Raw genomic sequence first — 19,424 nt, 5'->3', positions numbered from 1 at the left:
CCATGTGTGGGTAGCAATGTTTGCGAAACCTAAAGGTTTTTACAAACATTCATGCTGTGATTGCATTCATACCTTCAGCTGTGTGTTGCAAAAATGTGAGGATGGTATTAGTTTGGCCACACAGGCTGACAGACATATGTAACATGAGACAGAAAGCATTTCCATAGCCTGTATATACAGCCTACTATCATAGTACATTATTACATATGTTGTATGTATTTATACTTAATGTTAGCAAAGATCATTCTTATTTACTTCATGGAGGTGTTCCTTTGCTTTGACTAGATTAATATCTTGCACATGCCAAATTAAATAAGCAAGTAAGATTATCATTTAAATTGCAAAACTTCTAAATTGCAAAAGTATAACATTCTTTGCACCAATAAAAATTGTGTCGATATATTAAATAATTATTTATTAATTAATTACTTAATTTACAGGAGAATTAAGCTTTTCAGAATTTGCGAGTATTCTTGAAAACATGAAAAGCGAAGATACCACTGATAGCAGTAAAGCTACTATTACAGACAAAGAAGCACTTCTTAATGGTGAGAATAGAAGTATTTTTGATTATCACATTGATTTTTTTTTTCTTTTTGCAATAACAACCAGAAGTGGATCCTATTCAGATTCAAAGGTCCAAATTATAAGAAAATCATTTATATTTATTCTGTACTGTTTTATGGGTGTAATTTTCAAATAAATCTACAAAACTAGATGACTCGGTTTTCCTGTTTAATTATAGAACACATTATTTGTCTACCACCTCAGAATATAATGGATGTAGTAGTTGCTGAACCCAAGTCAATTGCACACACCCCAGAAGAAAGCTTTGCTTCAATCTCAGTAGTAGCTTTGTATCCCTTTGAATTTTTGATACTGAAAGAAAAGTAAGAGAGGCAGTGACTAACTTTTCTATAAATGGGCTACTACTATACAACAGAATACTTACTGAGGAGTAAGTTCAAATTTCTGTAGCTGTTGTAGAGATTCATGTTGAAGTTTCTGGAATAAAAACTACATGGAACTGGAATGAAAATAAATAATTTAATAACTTAATTAAATATTAACATCAGCATGTAAATGTGCATCTTCACTCATTGAAGATGCACATTGAGTGAAGACTGGAAATTAATTGACCTCCAGAACAAGGACAGGCATGTGTTTGGCACCCCACCCTAACTGCTAATGGGCTGATAGGGTGGTGTGCCAAATTTGTGCAGCTACACCATCAGCTTCAACTGTAGGAGAATGGTCACTTAATGGACTTTGATGTGTCACATTTCCCTAATTTTCTAGTGGATGAGATGCAATGTTGCTCATTTTCAAAATATTCCCCCCCAACATTTTCAGTCTCTTTAATAACCAGCTCATTAACATGGAAGGTGTAGCAAAGGGCACCCCACTTTCATCTCCTATTGTTAACTTATACATGGAATCTTCCAACTGTGGTACTAAATTCAGCCTGTCATCTAGCCAAAATTATCATCATCATCATCAAATTCCTGACATATACCCTCCAGGGGGTGTACAGGATATGATAGTACTACATGAAAAATTTACATCATTACTAACTTTCTATCTACAATTTTCCTCCAAATCAGTCTGTCACTTGTCAAGACTCCAATATTATCATTATCAGATCTTATATTTCTATCGTCTAATACACATTGTACCGTATCAATCCACCTATATCTTGGTCTTCCTCTGGGTCATTTTTCTGCCAACCTGGCAGAGAACACTTGTTTTGCTAATCTTTCCTCGCCCATTCTTTTTAAGTGACCATACCACCTGAGATTAGCTCTGCTAATGTATTCCTGGATGCCGACAATGTCAAGTTCTTTCCTAATATCCTCGTTTTTAATATGATATTGCCATTGATGCCATCTGTTCACGCCTCTGATCTTTCTCAGGACTCTCATATCTGCGGTCTCTAGTCTTTGGTCAAGTGTTTTACTTCTGACGCAGCTCTCAGATCCATAAGTTAAAACTGGTTTGAACACTGTCTTGTATACAGCTAATTTAGTGTTCCGACTAATTTCTCTCTTATTCCATATGAATTTATTCAATTGACTTCCTACCATATCAGCTTTGTTGATTCTGTTGTCTATTTCCATATTTAATTTACCATCTTCACTAAAAATCATGCCTAAGCAGCTGAAATGTTTTACTTGTTCCACAGGTTCCCCATTCACCACACAGTTGACATTTTCAACAATTCTACCTATTTTCATTGTCTTTGTCTTTTTGATGCTCACCTTCATACCATATCTATTACAACAGTTATTCAGTTTAGTCAGTGACTCTTGCAAACTTTTAGCGGATTTATTTAGAAGTATAACATCCTCCACATATAACAAAGAGCTGACATTAACATCTCCAATTCTGGTATCATGTTTAATACTACTTTCCTTGATAATGTGATCCATATAGATAATGAATAACAGAGGAGATAATGTACATCCTTGTCTCACACCAGATTTAACATTAAACCATCTTACTGTACCTCCTTCAATTCTAACTGCTGACTTACAACTCAAATAAAGACTAAGTATTGCTTGATATAATGCCCCATTGACACCATATAACTGTAGCGTATTGAATAGCTTCTCTCTTGGCACCTTTCATATGCCTCTTACAGATCGACAAAACTTAAATACAGATGTTTGTTATATTCCCATGATATCTCTACTATTTGTCGTAAAGTGAAGATCTGATCCTGATAGCCAATATTTGACCTGAATCCAGATTATTCTTCACCAAGCTTTTCTTCCACAATTCTTCTCAACCATTTCTCGAGTATACTTGCATATATCTTACCAGGAGCAATCAGTAGGGATATACCTCTGTAATTCTCACTTTCAGTTTTATTTCCCTTTTTATATATGAGTACTATGAGAGCTCTACTCCAATCATCTGGAATTCGTCACTCTGTCCAGGCATTCTGAACTATGCAGTGCAGCCACTGTATGACTTTTATACTTCAGCATTTCTGGTCGAATAGCATCTACTCCTGCTGCCTTTCCACATTTCAAGCCTTTGATAGCTTTTTCGACTTCAAGTATGGATATGTATTCCTGTTGTATGTTTTTTTACTACTGTGCTATCACTGCTTGTTTCATTTAGCAATTTTTCGAAGTAATTACTCCATACTTCAAGGGTATCTTTTTCTCCCCTTTTCATGTCACCTTTATCATCTCTACCTCTTTTTACAGCACTCTTTCCTCCATTCCTAATCTTCTTCAACAACCTCCAGAATATCTTACCACCTTCTTGATATTATTTTCTATGTTCTTGCCAAAGTCCTCCCATGACTTTTGTTTAGCTAGTTTTACACACTGTTTAGCTTTCTTACATTTCTGTCTGTATTCTCTAAGAGCACAAGCTGACTTATTTGCCAGGAACTTTTGATATTCTTTCTTCTTTTCCTTGATTGCCTCTTTAACTTCTGTGTCCACCATGGATTTTTCTATCCTTGCAGACAACTTCACCACATGCCTGTCTAGCCGAATCAATCAGGTTTTTCTTCAAGGCTTGCCACTGAATCTCCAAGGTTTGGTTCCTGTTCTCAAATTCTTTCATTTTTTCTTCAATAATCTTTGTGTATTTTAGTCTACAGTTCACATCTGAGAGCTTCTCAACTTTTTTTCGCTTTAAAACTTTCTTACATGCTATTCTTTTCAATATGAAATTCAATTTTATCCTGCTCAAGACTAAATAGTGATCACTTCCAATTTCAAATCCTCTGTACACTCTGGTGTCCTGCACCAGGAAGAAAACATCACTATCAACAGTAACATAGTCAATGAGACTTTTCTTATTCCTTGCCTCTTCTCTCCATGTGAATTTGTGCACATTTTTATGTTTGAACATGGTGTTAGTAATAACCAGTCCATGACCTAAGCAGAAATCCAATAGGTATTTGTCATTATTATTAGCTTTGCTCTTTTCTCCAAATTTTCCCAAAATATATTTGTATGTCTGACAATCATTTCCTACTCTGCTATTTAGATCCTCAACAAGGACCAACTTTTGCTTTTTCATTGTGTCAGTTGCTTTTTCTAAAGCATCAAAAAATTCCTCCACTTCTACCTTAGTAGAACCTTCTGTGGGACCATAGGCACAAATAAGTCTCATTGTCCAGTTCCCCATTCTGATATTTGCCCAAATCACTCTACTTGACACTGCCTGCCATTCAAGAAGATGAGCCTCGTATTTTGTGTTGAATACTATGGCTACTCCTTCTTTTCCTTGATTGTCATTGCCTGAATATAACATTTTGTATTTATTGCTCAGAAAGATCTCGCCAGTTTTTGTCTTTTTTGTTTCAGTCGCCCCTATTATGTCGATCTGGTACTTATCTAATTCCTCCGCTAGCTCCATTTCTTTGCCATTCAGGCTTCTTATGTTGAGAGTACCGATCTTTAACTCTGGTGATTTTGTGTTGGGATGTGTTTTCAGATTTGTTCCAGTAGCTGACTTTTTGCTGTTCGCCTGGTTCTCTGGCGAAAACAACTGGGGCCTTGTTTAACCGGGCGACGCCCCAGCTGGCATGAAATTTTGTCATGTTGTACCATCATTTTGTATTTTGGTTTAACCAATAGGAATACAATTTGGTTGGCTAAATCCGAAATTGCCAGCCCATCCTCGTTTGTTCAGTATCCAGTTAGATACCCAACAGGTCGCACTACGAGAATCCACAATTATGGCTGAAGTATATAAATTATATCTTTGCCATTTAGCCACACATGGTCCATAGGCTCTTTCTAACTTTTTATAGTTCAACAATATGGATCCCCAAATTACTTTTACTTGAAGAGGCTCTAGCCTGCCTTCTTGGATACCGTGCCTGTTCAGTTTATTGTCCCCTCCCCCAAGATAATCTGGAATTTTTGAAGCTTTACTCTCCAAGGCAGTACAGATTTTGGCATTTGGGCTTGTTCTGCATTTGAGCCAACAGGCTCCATTAACATCATTGAAGAAAACAATTACAACAAAATAACCCTCACCATAAAAATACCCCCCCCCCAATCCAGACTATGCAGATGTTATATCCTTACCCCACGTTAAAGATACAACAGACAGACTGGGCTCACTCCTAAAACAACACAAAATTAGAAAAATTTGAATTAAACCTCAGGACAAAGTCTCCACCTTCCTGAGACAAATCAAAGAATGCCAGGATGCTTTCTCCTTCTCGTGTATCTGGAGTATTTTCTATGAATGTGGGATCCAGCAGTTTGGAGGATGGATTGACTTCCTTGGTAAAACAAAAAGAACATAAAAAGTGCATTCAGAATGGGCAACCTAAAAGTAGACTAGTACAACATACCTTGGAAGAAAGCCAGGCTACTACACTAACCCTGTTTCAAATTGCAGACTGTTCCTGTTCTGCATTACCCAGTTAATTACATTAGAACTAATAGTAAAACTCTACACAAATTTTGATGCACCACCCTATTCCCTTGTCAATAGTATCCACAGACACAGAAAATCACCAGGGAAAGCATCACTTTCACCCTTCATACACGTCCTTGTTTTCATTGACTGGAATTGCCTTAGTTGCTTCGGCTTTAAATCCAAAACAGACAACATTGCACTTGAGAGAGAGGAATGCAATTTTTGTTAATCTGGCTGAGCCATATATATTCGGTCAGATTTGGACAGACTGCATGAAGTTTTTAACTTTTGCCAGAATTAATTTATACAAACATATCTCCAGGGCTCACTTTAGTGAGTACAGGAGTAGCAAAACCAAGGTACCTGATTCTGGTCCATGCCTTATTTCATGCAATATACATCTGTTATATTATCTGTAGACTAGTCCCTACTCTTCTTTCTTTCCTCCATGTCCCCCCACCCCTGCCCTCAATCTTTCCTGTTTTACTTTTCTTCATCTGCTGTAGTTTGTTTAGCCTTACCTAGTAGGTTAAACAAACACAGAAGAAGACAATGACAAACCACTTTTGTATATATTTTGCCAAGAAAATATTATGAACAGAGGCTTAAGTTATTGTGATATAGTGCTGGAAGATGTGGCACACAGGTCAGAAGGCACTAAAATGGCTACTGGAGGAGAGCAGAGAGGAACTTTCCTGAAGTTAACAAGAATGATGAAGCTGGATCAAAACCTTCTGGAATGTCAACTTCTGAATTAAACTCAGAAGAAGAAGATGCCTCAGCTTTACTGATTTACATAAAATAGAAACATGGAATGTAAGAAGCATGCATTAAGGAAAACTGGAACTGGTGAAGAAAAAAATGAGAAGAATGTGAGTTAAGTTGTTAGGAATCGGTGAACTGAGATGGACAGGAATGGATCACTTTGATACCAATAATTTCATGATGTATTACTCTGGACATGAAAAGTTTCGAATGAATGGAGTAGCATTCATAGTTAAAAGAGATTACAGAAAATACATTTTGGGTTACAACCCAGTGTCTGATAGAATAATTCTAATCAGATTAACGGCATACCCAGTGAATATTGCACTCATACAGGTGTATGCAGTGACTATAGATTCAAGTGAAGATGAGGTAGAAGAATTTTACAGTAGCATGAAACAAGTATACAGTATTGATAAAACAGATTTTCTCTTGATATTAGGTGATTGGAATGCAGAAGTGGGTGAAAAAGAAGAACAAGGCATCACTGGAAAATTTGGTTTAGGACTGAGGAATGAAGCAGGAGAAAGGATGTTGGAGTTTTGTGTTGAGAACTTGCTTTATTGCAGACACTTGCTTCCAACAACATAAAAGAAGATTGTACACATGGTGGACTTCACCTAATGGAGAATACAGAAATCAGATAGATTATATTGTTGCCAGCAGAAGGTGATGGAGTGATACCCAAGCAGCAAAAACACTATCTGGTACAGACTGTGGGACAGATCATGAATTATTGATAGCTGAAGTGAAATTAAGGGCTAAGAAGAAACAAAAGGACAGTATCAGATTTGATTAAATCCTATAAATGAAGTGTTTAAAGTTGGAACGAAATTAAAAAGTTTGGAGTAGACAGGAAGAAAATTAGAATAACCTAAGAAGAGAATTGGAAGAAACAAAATGTCCAGTCATAGAAGCAGCAAAGAAGACTTAATAAAGCAACAAGAAATCAAGATTGTAAATGGTTGTCAGAAGAAGCTATTCAAATAGCAAAGGAAAGAAGAAAAATGAAACTTCAGAGAAACAAAGAAAGGGTTAGACATCTGAGTGCAGATTTCCAAAGACAGGTTAGGAAAGATATGGAACAACATCTAAACAAAAGGTGCAAGGAAATTGAAGAAAGCAATATTACGGGTAGAACAAGAGATCTGTTTAGAAAAATAAATGATGTTAGGGAAGTTTATCTCTAGATTACGAGTTGTAAAAAGTAATTCAGGTAAATGTCTGATGGAAGAAGAAGCAGCAAAAAAAAAGATGGAAAGAGTATGTAGAGGATTTGTACAAGAAAGATAATAATATTGAAGGAGAATTTGAAAGGTGAGAATTTGTTGAGGAACCCATGATAATGAAAAGTGAAGTGATATCAGCAGCTGCCAGAAGGAAAAGTTCCTTCAGCTGGTGGTGTATCAGTGGAATTATTGAGAGTAGCTGGGGATGAAGTAGTAAATATATTGACTGAAATTTGTCAACAGGTTTGGAAGAAAATATACTGGTCTAGAGATTGGAAAATGTCCTTTTCCAAAAATATCGAATCCCGGAGATTGTGAGAATTATAGAACCATCACTTTAATTTCACATGCAAGTAAAGTTATGCTGAAAGTGATCCAACAAAGTTGGAGACATATGTGAATAGAGAAATGCCACAGGAATAGGCAGGCTTTAGGAGAGGTAGAGGAACTAGAGATCAAATAGCATACATGAGATGGATTATGGAAAGAACAAGAGAATTTCAGAAGGAAGTATTTATCTGTTTTATTGATTATAAGAAAGCTTTTAATTGTGTGGATCACAACAGACTGTGGATTGTAATGAGCTCAATGGGAATTACTGAACATCTAATTCTCTTGATAAGGGAGCTGTATGACAACCAAGAAGCTTCAGTAAAAACAGTCTTTTGAGAAACAGGTGGTATTTGAGTGGAAAAAGGGGTGTGGCAAGGTTGTATACTGTTGACCTACCTTTTTTAATATTTATAATGAATATATTAGGAGAATGGCTGATTTAGACAAAAATCCAGCTGGAATTAAGATTAGTGGCAAAAAAAATAAATAATTTAAGATATGCAGATGATACAACTCTCATAGCAGAAACCAAGGACGATCTGGAGCAGTTGATTCTATTGGTTAAGATGGAAAGTAATAAAGCCAGGATTAATTTAAACATCAGTGAAACAAAAGTGATAACTTCTGGCATTTCTGATTCTGTTCCAGAATAAGAAATGATGGTAAATGTGAAGAAGAAATTAAAAGGATAGTCATGGGGAAAAAAAAAACATTAGACCTGATAAAAATTATGAAAGATAGAGGTGTGAGTAAGGCCACAAAAGTTGGAATTGTTAAAGCAATGGAATACCATTGCTTTAACAATTTCCAGTAGTTTCATCAATTTCCAACAATTTCCATCACTATTTCCAGTAGTGATGTATGGATGTGAAGCTTGATTATTAAGAAAGACAGAAAGTGAATTGATTCATTTGAATTATGTGTGGAGGAGACTATTAAGAATCCCATGGACTGCAAGATATGGGGTGCTTAAGGGTCAAAGCTGTATAACTGAGAGGAGACCTCTACATAGCCTTTAAAGGAATGCGGAGAACCGACCAGGGCTTCTGACCTAATGTCCAATCCTCACCTTCTCGTGGTGCACCCTGTTGGGTATCTACTTTGATACTGAACGAACGAGGATGGGCTGGCAATTTGGGATTTAACCGACCAAATTGTATTCTTATTGGTTAAACCAAAATAAAAAATGATGGTACAACATGACAAAATTTCATGCCGGCTGGGGCGTCACCCAATTAAACAAGGCCCCCGTTGTTTTTGCAAGGGAACCAGGGCGAACAGCGAAAAGTCAGCTACTAGAACAAATCTGAAAACACACCCCAACACAACATCACCAGAGTTAAAGATCGGTACTCTCAACATAAGAAGCCTGAATGGCAAAGAAATGGAGCTAGTGGAGGAATTAGATAAGTACCAGATTGACATAATAGGGGTGACTGAAACAAAAAAGACAAAAACTGGCGAGATCTTTCTGAGCAATAAATACAAAATGTTATATTCAGGCAATGACAATCAAGGAAAAGAAGGAGTAGCCATAGTATTCAACACAAAATACGAGGCTTATCTTCTTGAATGGCAGGCAGTCTCAAGTAGAGTAATGTGGGCAAATATGAGAATGGGGAACTGGACAATGAGACTGATTTGTGTTTATGGTCCCACAGAAGGTTCTACTAAGGTAGAAGTGGAGGAATTTTTTGACGCTCTAGAAAAAGCAACTGACACAATGAAAAAGGAAAAGTTGGTCCTTGTTGGGGATCTAAATAGCAGAGTAGGAAATGATTGTCAGACATACAAAAATATTTTGGGAAAATTTGGAGAAAAGAGCAAAGCTAATAATATTGGCAAATATCTGTTGGATTTCTGCTCAGGACATGGACTGGTTATTACTAACACCATATTTCAACATAAAAATGTGCACAAATTCACATGGAGAAAAGAGGTTAGGAATAAGAAAAGTTTCATTGACTATGAGACTTAATAGTTGATAGTGATGTTTTCTCCCTGGTGCAGGACACCAGAGTGTACAGAGAATTTGAAATTGGAAGTGATCACTATTTAGTCTTGAGTAGGATAAAATTGAATTTCATATTGAAAAGAATAACATGTAAGAAAGTTTTAAAGCAAATAAAAGTTGAGAAGCTCTCAGATGTTAACTGTAGACTAAAATACAGAAAGATTATTGAAAAGAAAATGAAAGAGTTTGAGAACAGGAATCAAACCTTGGAGATTCAGTGGCAAACTCTGAAGAAAACATTGATTGATTCTGCCAGAGAGGCATGTGGTGAGGTTGTGTGCAAGGATAAAAAAACAGAACTCCCTGGTGGACACAGGAAGTTAAAGAGACAGTGAAGGAAAAGAAGAAAGCATATCAAAAGTTCCTGGCAAATAACTCATCTTGTGCTCTTAAAGAATACAGAAACAAATATGGAAAGGTAAACACTGTGTAAAACTAGCTAAACAAAAGTCATGGGAAGACTTTGGTAAGAACATAGAAAATAAATATCAAGTAGGTGGCAAGATATTCTGTAGGTTGTTGAAAAAGCTCAGAAATGGAGGAAAGAGTGCTGTAAAATGAATTAGAGTTGATAAAGGTGACATGAAAACTGGAGATAAAGATATCCTTGAAGTATGGAGTAATTACTTTGAAAAACTGCTAAATGAAACAAGCAGGGATGACAGCACAGTGATAAAAAACACTGACCAGGCATGCAGTCAGGAATACGTATCCATACTTGAAGTAGAAAAAGCCATCAAAGACTTGAAATGTGGAAAGGCAGTAGGAGTAGATGATATTCGACCAGAAATGCTGAAGTATGATGGTATAAAAGTCTTACAGTGGCTGCACTGCATAGTTCAGAAAGCCTGGACAGAGGGACAAATTCCCGATGATTGGAGTAGAGCTGTCATAGTATTCATATATATAAAAAGGGAAATAAAACAGAATGTGAGAATTACAGAGGTATTTCCCTACTGAGTGTTCCTGGCATGATCTATGCAAGTATACTTGAGAAACGGTTGAGAAGAATTGTGGAAGAAAAGCTTGGTGAAGAACAAGTTGGATTCAGGCCAAATAGAGGCTGTCAGGATCAGATCTTCACTTTACGACAAATAGTCGAGAAAGCATGGGAATATAACAAAGATCTGTATTTAAATTTTGTCGATTTGGAAAAGGCATATGACAAGCTGCAAAGAGAGAAGCTATTCAATGCGCTATAGTTATATGGTGTCAATGGGGCATTATATCAAGCAATACTTAGTCTTTATTTGAGTTGTAAGTCAGCAGTTAGAATTGAAGGAAGTACAGGAAGATGGTTCAATGTTAAATCTGGTGTGAGACAAGAATGTACATTATCCCCTCTGTTATTCATTATCTATATGGATCACATTATGAAGGAAAGTGGTATTAAACCTGATATCAAAATTGGAGATGTTAATGTCAGCTCTTTGCTTTATGCGGATGATGTTATACTTCTAAATAAATCCGCTACAAGTCTGCAAGATTCTCTGACTAAATTGAATAGCTGTTGTAATAGATATGGTATGAATGTCAGCAATAAAAAGACAAAGACAATGAAAATAGGCAGAATAATTGAATATGTCAACTGTGTTGTGAATGGAGAACCTGTGGAACAAGTAAAACATTTCAGCTACTTAGGCACAATTTTTACTAAAGATGGTAAATTAAATATAGAAATAGACAACAGAATCAGCAAAGCTGGTATGGTGGGAAGTCAATTGAATAAATTCATATGGAATAAGAGAGAAATTAGTCGGAACACTAAATTAGCTTTATACAAGACAGTGTTCAAACCAGTTTTAACTTATGGATCTGAGAGCTGCGTCAGAAGTAAAACACTTGACCAAAGACTAGAGACCGCAGATATGAGAGTCCTGAGAAAGATCAGAGGCGTGAACAGATGGCATCAATGGCAATATCATATTAAAAAGGAGGATATTAGGAAAGAACTTGACATTGTCAGCATCCAGGAATGCATTAGCAGAGCTAATCTCAGGTGCTATGGTCACTTAAACAGAATGGGCGAGAAAAGATTAGCAAAACAAGTGTTCTCTGCCAAGTTGGCAGGAAAACCAAGAGGAAGACCAAGATATAGGTGGATTGATACGGTACAAAGTGCCTTAGACGATAGAAATATAAGATCTGATAATATTGGAGTCTTGACAAGTAACAGACTGAATTGGAAGAAAATTGTAGATAGGAAGTTAGTAATGATGTAATTTTTTCATGTAGTACTGTCATATCCTGTACACCCTTTGAGGGTAAATGGCAGGAAGTTGATGATGATGATGATGGACTGCAAGAATGACCTATAAGAAGGTTTTAGAGAATATAAAGACAGAAAGCTCTTTTCAGGCAGTGATTGCTACAGAAGTTGATGTACTTTGATGATGTTATGTGAGTTAATGAATCATTGGAAAAGGCAGTTATGTTGGGAAAGATTGAGGGAAATTAGAAGAAGTGGAACACCACAAGAGAGTTGGATGGACAACATAAAAGAACTTTATGTTGTCCATAAAGGATCACCAAAAATCAAAAATGACTGGATGGCACATAACAACATCATTGGGTTATAAATTCAATTTATGTAGATATGGTATTTGTAAATTTTTTAAAACATTTTCTTGTGCCTAAGATGTTATTTACTTATTTAGCTATTTATTTATGTACTACTGTAAGCGTTTTTTATGGTGCAGCATGATCTTTGCTGTCCTTATGGAGTAAATAAACTCTAATCCTACTTGCCTGTGTAGCAATTGTTTGACTAGAGGAAGAAAATTTCTAGAGCATACTTATATGTGTATTTCATTATTGACAGAGCCTTGATTCATGCTAAACCTTGAGAACTATTGCAGCCTTATAACACTCTCAGCTATGAACTTTGAATTTGTTGCTTTGTTAGCCGTACATCTCTAGCAATATCACATATTCCATTAACATAAATGCAACATAATTACAAACCTGTTTAGAAACTTGGCTGCTGAATTCTACTCCAGTTGCATTTAAACAGATTCCCTGCTTTCAAAAAAATCATTGCACTTGTAGTGTCAGTACACTTGTCATCAAATTGTTCTCATGAGTCAAGCCTCTTTTTCAATAAGTTTGAATAATCCTTTATCAGCTTTAGTTATAGACAGTCTTTTCTATGCTTTTCTTTTAGGGTTGAATGTCCCAGATGCCCTCTATTTTGCTGCTAACCTTGACACAATGGGCTTGTGTATTCCAGTTTTATCAGCAAATTCAGACAGAGAACACTCTACCTACTACTACTTTTTATAGGATCCCATTTTCCTGTGGCCCAGTTTACATAGGTCAGACAAGCTGAAGTTTTAAATTAAGAAAAAGGAACATATCAGCCATGGTGATCACAAAAGAGAAGAAAAATCTGGCCAGCTCATCATACATGCATGACAAATCACTATTAATTAGTTGATTGGGATACAGCCATCATATTCTATTTAGAAGAAATTTTTTTTTTTTTTTTTTTTTTCCTAAGGCTTTATCCTTGGTGTCTAGAAATCAAAATTAGATATCTCGACTCATCAGAATTAACTTTCAGAATTACCTACATTCTCTCGCCAGAGAGACAGCCAACACATGTCACACATCATTGCAGTATCATTTTATTTGTTCATTTGTTTCTGTTCCAAAAATTTCTGTTTTAACATTAGTTTCCTTCTTTATTTCTCCTGTTGTAGCCCTGAAGAAGCCACAAGAATATGGTTTGTGAAACTAGTCATTATATTCTATATTATAACCTAATGACTAATAAAATTTTTCCTATTATTGTTTAATCTACAATTGACTTGCACCTTACAAGGATAGAATGTTATAATGAGCAGTTTACTATAGTGGATATTCTTAGAATAGCACTATGTCTATAGGGTCTTCGGTTGGGACTTGTTGGTAGTACTTTGTTATAGCAGGTAGGTTTGTTATAACAGTGTTTGTTATTGTTAGAATTCACTACCGTCCGACCAGATGCTAGAACCCTGGCTGGCAGGTTGCCAAGAAGAGTCATTTCATGTTGAAGGGGAGAAAGGAATAAGTTGATGTATGAATTCATCACCAACACACGAAATCATGTGCTTTATACTTAATATAGCAATATTAAGGCTGTATTATTATATGGATCAGAGTCATGGAAGCTGTCCAAAAAACAGGTGTGACAGTTACAGGTGTAAGAAGAGAAATTAATTGGAATCCTATGTCACAGTTAGAAGATTTAGATTATGCAGTTGACATAGTTTTAATATCATCAGTTTCTCTTCTTATACCTGTAACTTTTCTCATAATCCAATCAATGATTATGTTAAACAGTAAACCAGACATTGCACAACACTGCCTCACTGTATAACAAACAATGACTTATATAAGCTGACTGAACAAAAATGTATCACTGATGAAATAAAAAAAAATACAGATGGAAATGGGTTGGATACATACACAAAGAGATTCCTAGATGGGCTTTAACATGGTCAGAAGGAAAAAGGAAATGGGAAAGAACTAAATTAACTTGGCAGAGAATGAAGAAAAGGAAGAATGGCTGGTTGGCAGAGCTGAACTGGCTACTGAAGATAGGGCATCCAGATGAAACAGATTTAGACCTTATGTGCCATGAGCCATGACAAGGGTAAGTAAATAAGTATTAAATGAACGTACACTCTAGTGAATGTGAAATTCTAATAAATTACAAGGAGCTTAATTGTATTTTATTTAAATGTGCAAGAAATGTTAGAAAATTTTCAGTGAAATTTTTGCATTTTATAGGTAATGAAGAACCCAGTATAGAACAGTCTGCAAAAGAATTTGATGAAGAATTTAAAAAAAAGGTTTTATTTTTTAATATGTGACCTTAATTTTGTAATCTTATAAATCTTATATACTGAAATATGTATCATTACTTAACTGAAAGAGTAACTGTCACATGTGTGTTCATTAGTTATCATCAAAAGTTTCTCATCTTGATATTTATTTTGTAATCTTAAAATATCTCAAAGGTAGTTACTTTTTATAAGGGTGAAAAAAAAAATTTCATTCGCATAGGTAATTCTTGAATTTATTGGCATTGATGGATATCAGCTAATATCAACTACATTTCTGTATATGGTGCAGACTTGTATGTGAAATGCTACCAGATCCATGAAGTCTTTCTTGAATATGCATTCTTCAGAAGTCGTATTGAACATTACATCATCATGCAATCATTCAGTTTTTGCTGTTACTGTTATAAATGATTGCAGAAACTGTTTACAATTTTTATATTTCAAAATACTGCAGCAACATCAGTAATCATTCAGAGAATTTAAGCCAACAAATAAAAAAACTAATTTTTGTTACTCTGTTGAATAGTACTAGCATACAAATTTTAAAAAAAAATTATGTTTTGAAAATAATAAGGATTTACCAGTTTAATAGTACAGATTTCTAAAATAACATTTCTTTCCTGTAAAGACAACCTAAAAGAATTTCATCATTATGCTTCAAGTAAAAGAAAGAATGAATGTAAAAGAATAACTCTACTGAATACAGATAGTATGGGTGGCAGATGCAAAAGAGATTGTTCAACTAATAAGTGTCCATTTTACTAAAATCTGTCCACCTGGTGTATGCAACATGGAGCTTAGTGCTACCTCTACACTGGATGAAAAACTCAGGTGTATGAGGAGGTACTAGAGCTGTTGTATAAACTAAATAAAAATTCAGCAATAAGGGCTGGTTGGATATCAGCACAAAAGATTAGTCTTTTAGGTCAAGCCACTGCCAATTTATCTAACCTGGATGATCCTTTGATCTGGCTGTATAATTCAAGTCTCAGTACAGGGAAGATTCCACAGTAGTGGAAAGGATGTATAATAATCCTGTTGCATAAGGGCAGTGTAAAGACTGAAAAAGGGGTGGTATGATAAAGACCTATATTTCTGAAAGGGTCATATAAGATACCAGTAGATGGGATTTTTTGTTTTATGGAGGATGGGAAGTGGAGAATGAATGCAGTCAAGAAAGGAGTGAGGGCTAGAATTTTTTCTCATAGAGTTAAATAGTTATATTCTCAAAATAGTTATTTATAACATGGTTGTAAAGGCCATAATTTCTAAAATGAATAGAGATGGCAGTGTGATGGTATGGTTCTACTTTTCCTGGTTTAACCTCGGACCTATGTTTGCGGTGCACAAACAATGAACTCCAAATCTGAACATTCTAGCCAATGCAATGCTTCCTATTTTGTGGCATTTCTATGGAACTGACCATTATCTCTTTCAGCAAGACATACACTATGCCATAAGGCTGCTCCTGCTGTAAACGCATTGTTTGTGGATATGAACATCGCCACATTTGACTAGCCTCCACAGAGCTCTGATCTCAATCCTGCTTAACATCTGTGGTAATGAACTGGAGTATCAGGTAAGGTCAGGGGATGTCAGCTCCACAACAGTCCAGGACCTCATTACATGCATATAGGAAGAATGGTCCACAATTCCCATTGATCACTATCATAAATAGTGATCAATGGGAATTGTGGACTATGTGAATATTCTATGGGAATATTCTGTTGTTTTAAGGATAACGATTAATGATTACGTGATTATATCATTCATGGGAATATTCTGATAGTGATCAATGGGAATTGATCACTATAAGAAAGAATGCTCCACAGGAATGCTGCAGTCCTCACAGTGAAAGGAGGTCCTAGATCTTATTAAGGTGGGCACTATGTCTGTTTGTTCCTCACACTATGGTATCCGTTGACTTCTTTCCAAGCAGTGTATAAAAAATATGCTGTCTGCAATGATAAAGGATTTGGTTTTATATGCAGTCACTTACATGATATCCAATATCCTACTGACTAACTTTCTGCACTAAAATCTTTTAAATTGGACCTAATTCTGCTTAATAAAAAGTGCAATATAAAAATAATAAAATAGGCCATATTTAGGCCACACAAGCATTTTTATTTGGTCAAAAATTTGCTATACAAAATTACTATCTGTGAAGGATAGCTGCACCAAAAGCAAACATTAGCAAGCATATCCTTACACCAAATTTTATAACCATCACAGAAACATTAACAAAATCTGGAAAAACTATTGTCCCCATTATATACTAAGGAATGATAAATTCCTTATCATTTGCACTAAATTCCTTATGAAAGGTGTGAAAGGGAAGATTTTCATTAGTCACCAAATAAGAAAACTTGTTTATAAAAGCATTCTAAGAAATGATGAAAGAGAGAGAGAGAGAGACTTGAATTAGCTTTGAGATTGTTATGGGAAGTTTTCTGGGAAACAATAAACATCCCAATTATGAAATATTAAATCACAGCAACTCTGATGCAATATGAGTTAATGGTTCATTTTTAATATTTGTGTTTGACTTATTCAAAAAGAACCTCTCTGAGTAGGGTGAAAGGTCCATTAGTACATTAAAGAAAGAAAGTGAGATAGACAGTTATAAAAGAGCAGTGACAAAATGGAAATTCAAAGAACTATAACTGATTAATTTTTAATAAAATTAATTTTGAGTATGTGTGTATTTGACGACTTTTTCTTATACTTAATAAACAATTTTAACAGATGAATTAGATTTTCATATTTTCTCAATTTGAAAAAATTATCACCAGAGACCTCCACGGAGAGTGAGGTGCTTATCAAAGGTCACATATCACCCACTGTCATTCCTTTTCTTGAATTCATTCACTATAGACTCCAAAGACAAGCGTATCTAGAAACGGAAGTGTGTTCTGCTTTTCAATCTCAATTGTGAACTGCATGCGTTTGTGTTGTTGTTTGTTTAGGTGGCTAAGAAAAGTGTCTAGCGGCCATGGGGCCAGATCACGTAAACATCGTCAACGTATCTAGGCCAGGCTTTGGGTTTTAAAGGAGAGGAATCTAGAGCATGTTGCTCAAAATGTTCCATATAAAAGTTAGCGATTGGGGGGTGGGAAGATAATGGCGAGCCCATGGCTGTGCCTTCTTTTTATAGGTAGAAAGCGTTTTGACAAAATAACTAGAATGTAATACATGTGCAAAGAGCGCTGTAATATCTGGAGGGAATTTGTTCTGTAAAAGAAGTATCGTGTCATTAATTGCGACATTCATAAAGAGGGCAGAGACGTCAAAACTGACTAATAAATAATCTTTTTCTAATGTAATGTCTTTGATTATGTTTATGAAGTGTTGTGTGTTTCTGATATAGGAGGGGGAAATGACCTACCAACTCCTTGAGTGTTGCCGCTAATTTCTTGGCTGGTGATAATTCACGCTGTCTATACCTTCAACTATCGGCCAGAGTGGTATGTTTTGTTTGTGTATTTTTGGTAGATCATACATTCTCGGGGAAAAAGCATAGTGCAGATGTAATTTTTTGATTATATCTTCGGGCCATGTAGTAACTGATTTAAGTAGTTTCTCTGTTTTCTTTTTTATTCTATTGGTTGGGTCGTAGTTAACAAGTTGGTATGTACTATTGTCCGAGACTAGCGAATTCATTTTTTCTAAACATGTGGTTCGGTTTAGAATAATGGTGGCACTTCCTTTATCGGCTCTAGTTATTACGATGTCCGGATTTGATTTTAGTGATTTCACCGCTGTTTATTTGTGTTTCATTAAGATGCTTGTTATTGTTTTCTTATAATTTATATTTAAAATATCAGCAGTTTCTAAATGTATTTTATCTGCTATGTCATTTGGGATGAATCTTAAACCTCTTTCAATATTACAAATAAAATTCAGTTCGTTCATCGATCTGGGTGCTACTGCAAAGTTTAGACCTTTGCTGAGTAGAGAGAGTTCATCTTAGTTTAAGGCATGGTTGGATAGGTTAATTACGTAACTGTTACCTGCAGGCAATTGTTGGCTCACAAAAAGAAGGCACAGCCATTATCCCCCCCATTGCTAACTTTTATATGGAACATTTTGAGCAACATGCTCTAGATTCCTCTCCTTTAAAACCCAAAGTCTAGCTGAGATACTAATAAATTTAGTTTAATCCTTTATCCAAGTATGTGCAAACAAAGTTTGCGCCTGAAAGTATCTTCAGGACTGGGGCAAAGTGGTACAACACCGGGCAACTCCTTGCAAAGGTGGAGCAAGATACCAACACTCCTATCTCAGTATCTCCCATAATGCAAAACACATCTCCTTGCGGATATGTATAATGTTATGCATTAAGGGAAGGGCCACTACCCAGACTAGTTTCGACCTTTATTGAGATCTCTTCAGTGGGAGCCAGGCCCAAGTGGAGATACCAAGGCAGAAGCATTAGCAAGGTCATCTCCTCCTATAGGAGCTGCCAAACGGTGGCACACCATTTGGCAGCTTCTATAGGAGGAGATGACCACATCAGACTATAATGTTATGCATTAAGGTGAATACTGAAGAGACCTCAATAAAGGTCAAAACTAGTCTGGGTAGTGGCCCTTCCCTTAATGCATAACATTATACATATCCACAAGGAGATGTGTTTTGCATTATGGGAGATACTGAGATAGGAGTGTTGGTAGCTTGCTCCACCTTTGCAAGGAGTCGCCTGGTGTTGTACCACTTTACCCCAGTCCTGAAGATACTTTCAGGCGCAAACTTTGTTTGCACACACTTGGATAAAGGATTAAACTAAATTTATTATAGTCTGATAGTGAAAAATAAACTTTTAACATCTAGCTGAGATACATTGATGATGTT

The 19,424-nt window shown here is 35.8% G+C and overlaps 1 protein-coding gene across 1 annotated transcript in view; it reads left to right on the top strand.

Moving 5' to 3' along the window:
- The window catches only part of LOC150109014 (general transcription factor 3C polypeptide 3), a 306,866-nt gene that overhangs the window by 24,303 nt on the left and 263,139 nt on the right, over positions 1-19,424 (top strand). The window contains exons 5-6 of the mRNA XM_090411276.1: positions 441-548; positions 14,515-14,576. Coding sequence (XP_090267402.1) covers positions 441-548; positions 14,515-14,576 — 170 coding nt within the window. The remainder of the gene's footprint in view (positions 1-440; positions 549-14,514; positions 14,577-19,424) is intronic.

This window comes from Typopeltis vanoorti, chromosome 2, assembly GCF_054136105.1.
Source record: "Typopeltis vanoorti isolate ZY-2024b chromosome 2, IOZ_Tvanoo_1.0, whole genome shotgun sequence".
Classification (NCBI taxonomy): domain Eukaryota; kingdom Metazoa; phylum Arthropoda; class Arachnida; order Uropygi; family Thelyphonidae; genus Typopeltis; species Typopeltis vanoorti.
Note: the sequence above shows the minus strand (reverse complement) of the source record. Positions and strands in the feature narration are given on the sequence as shown.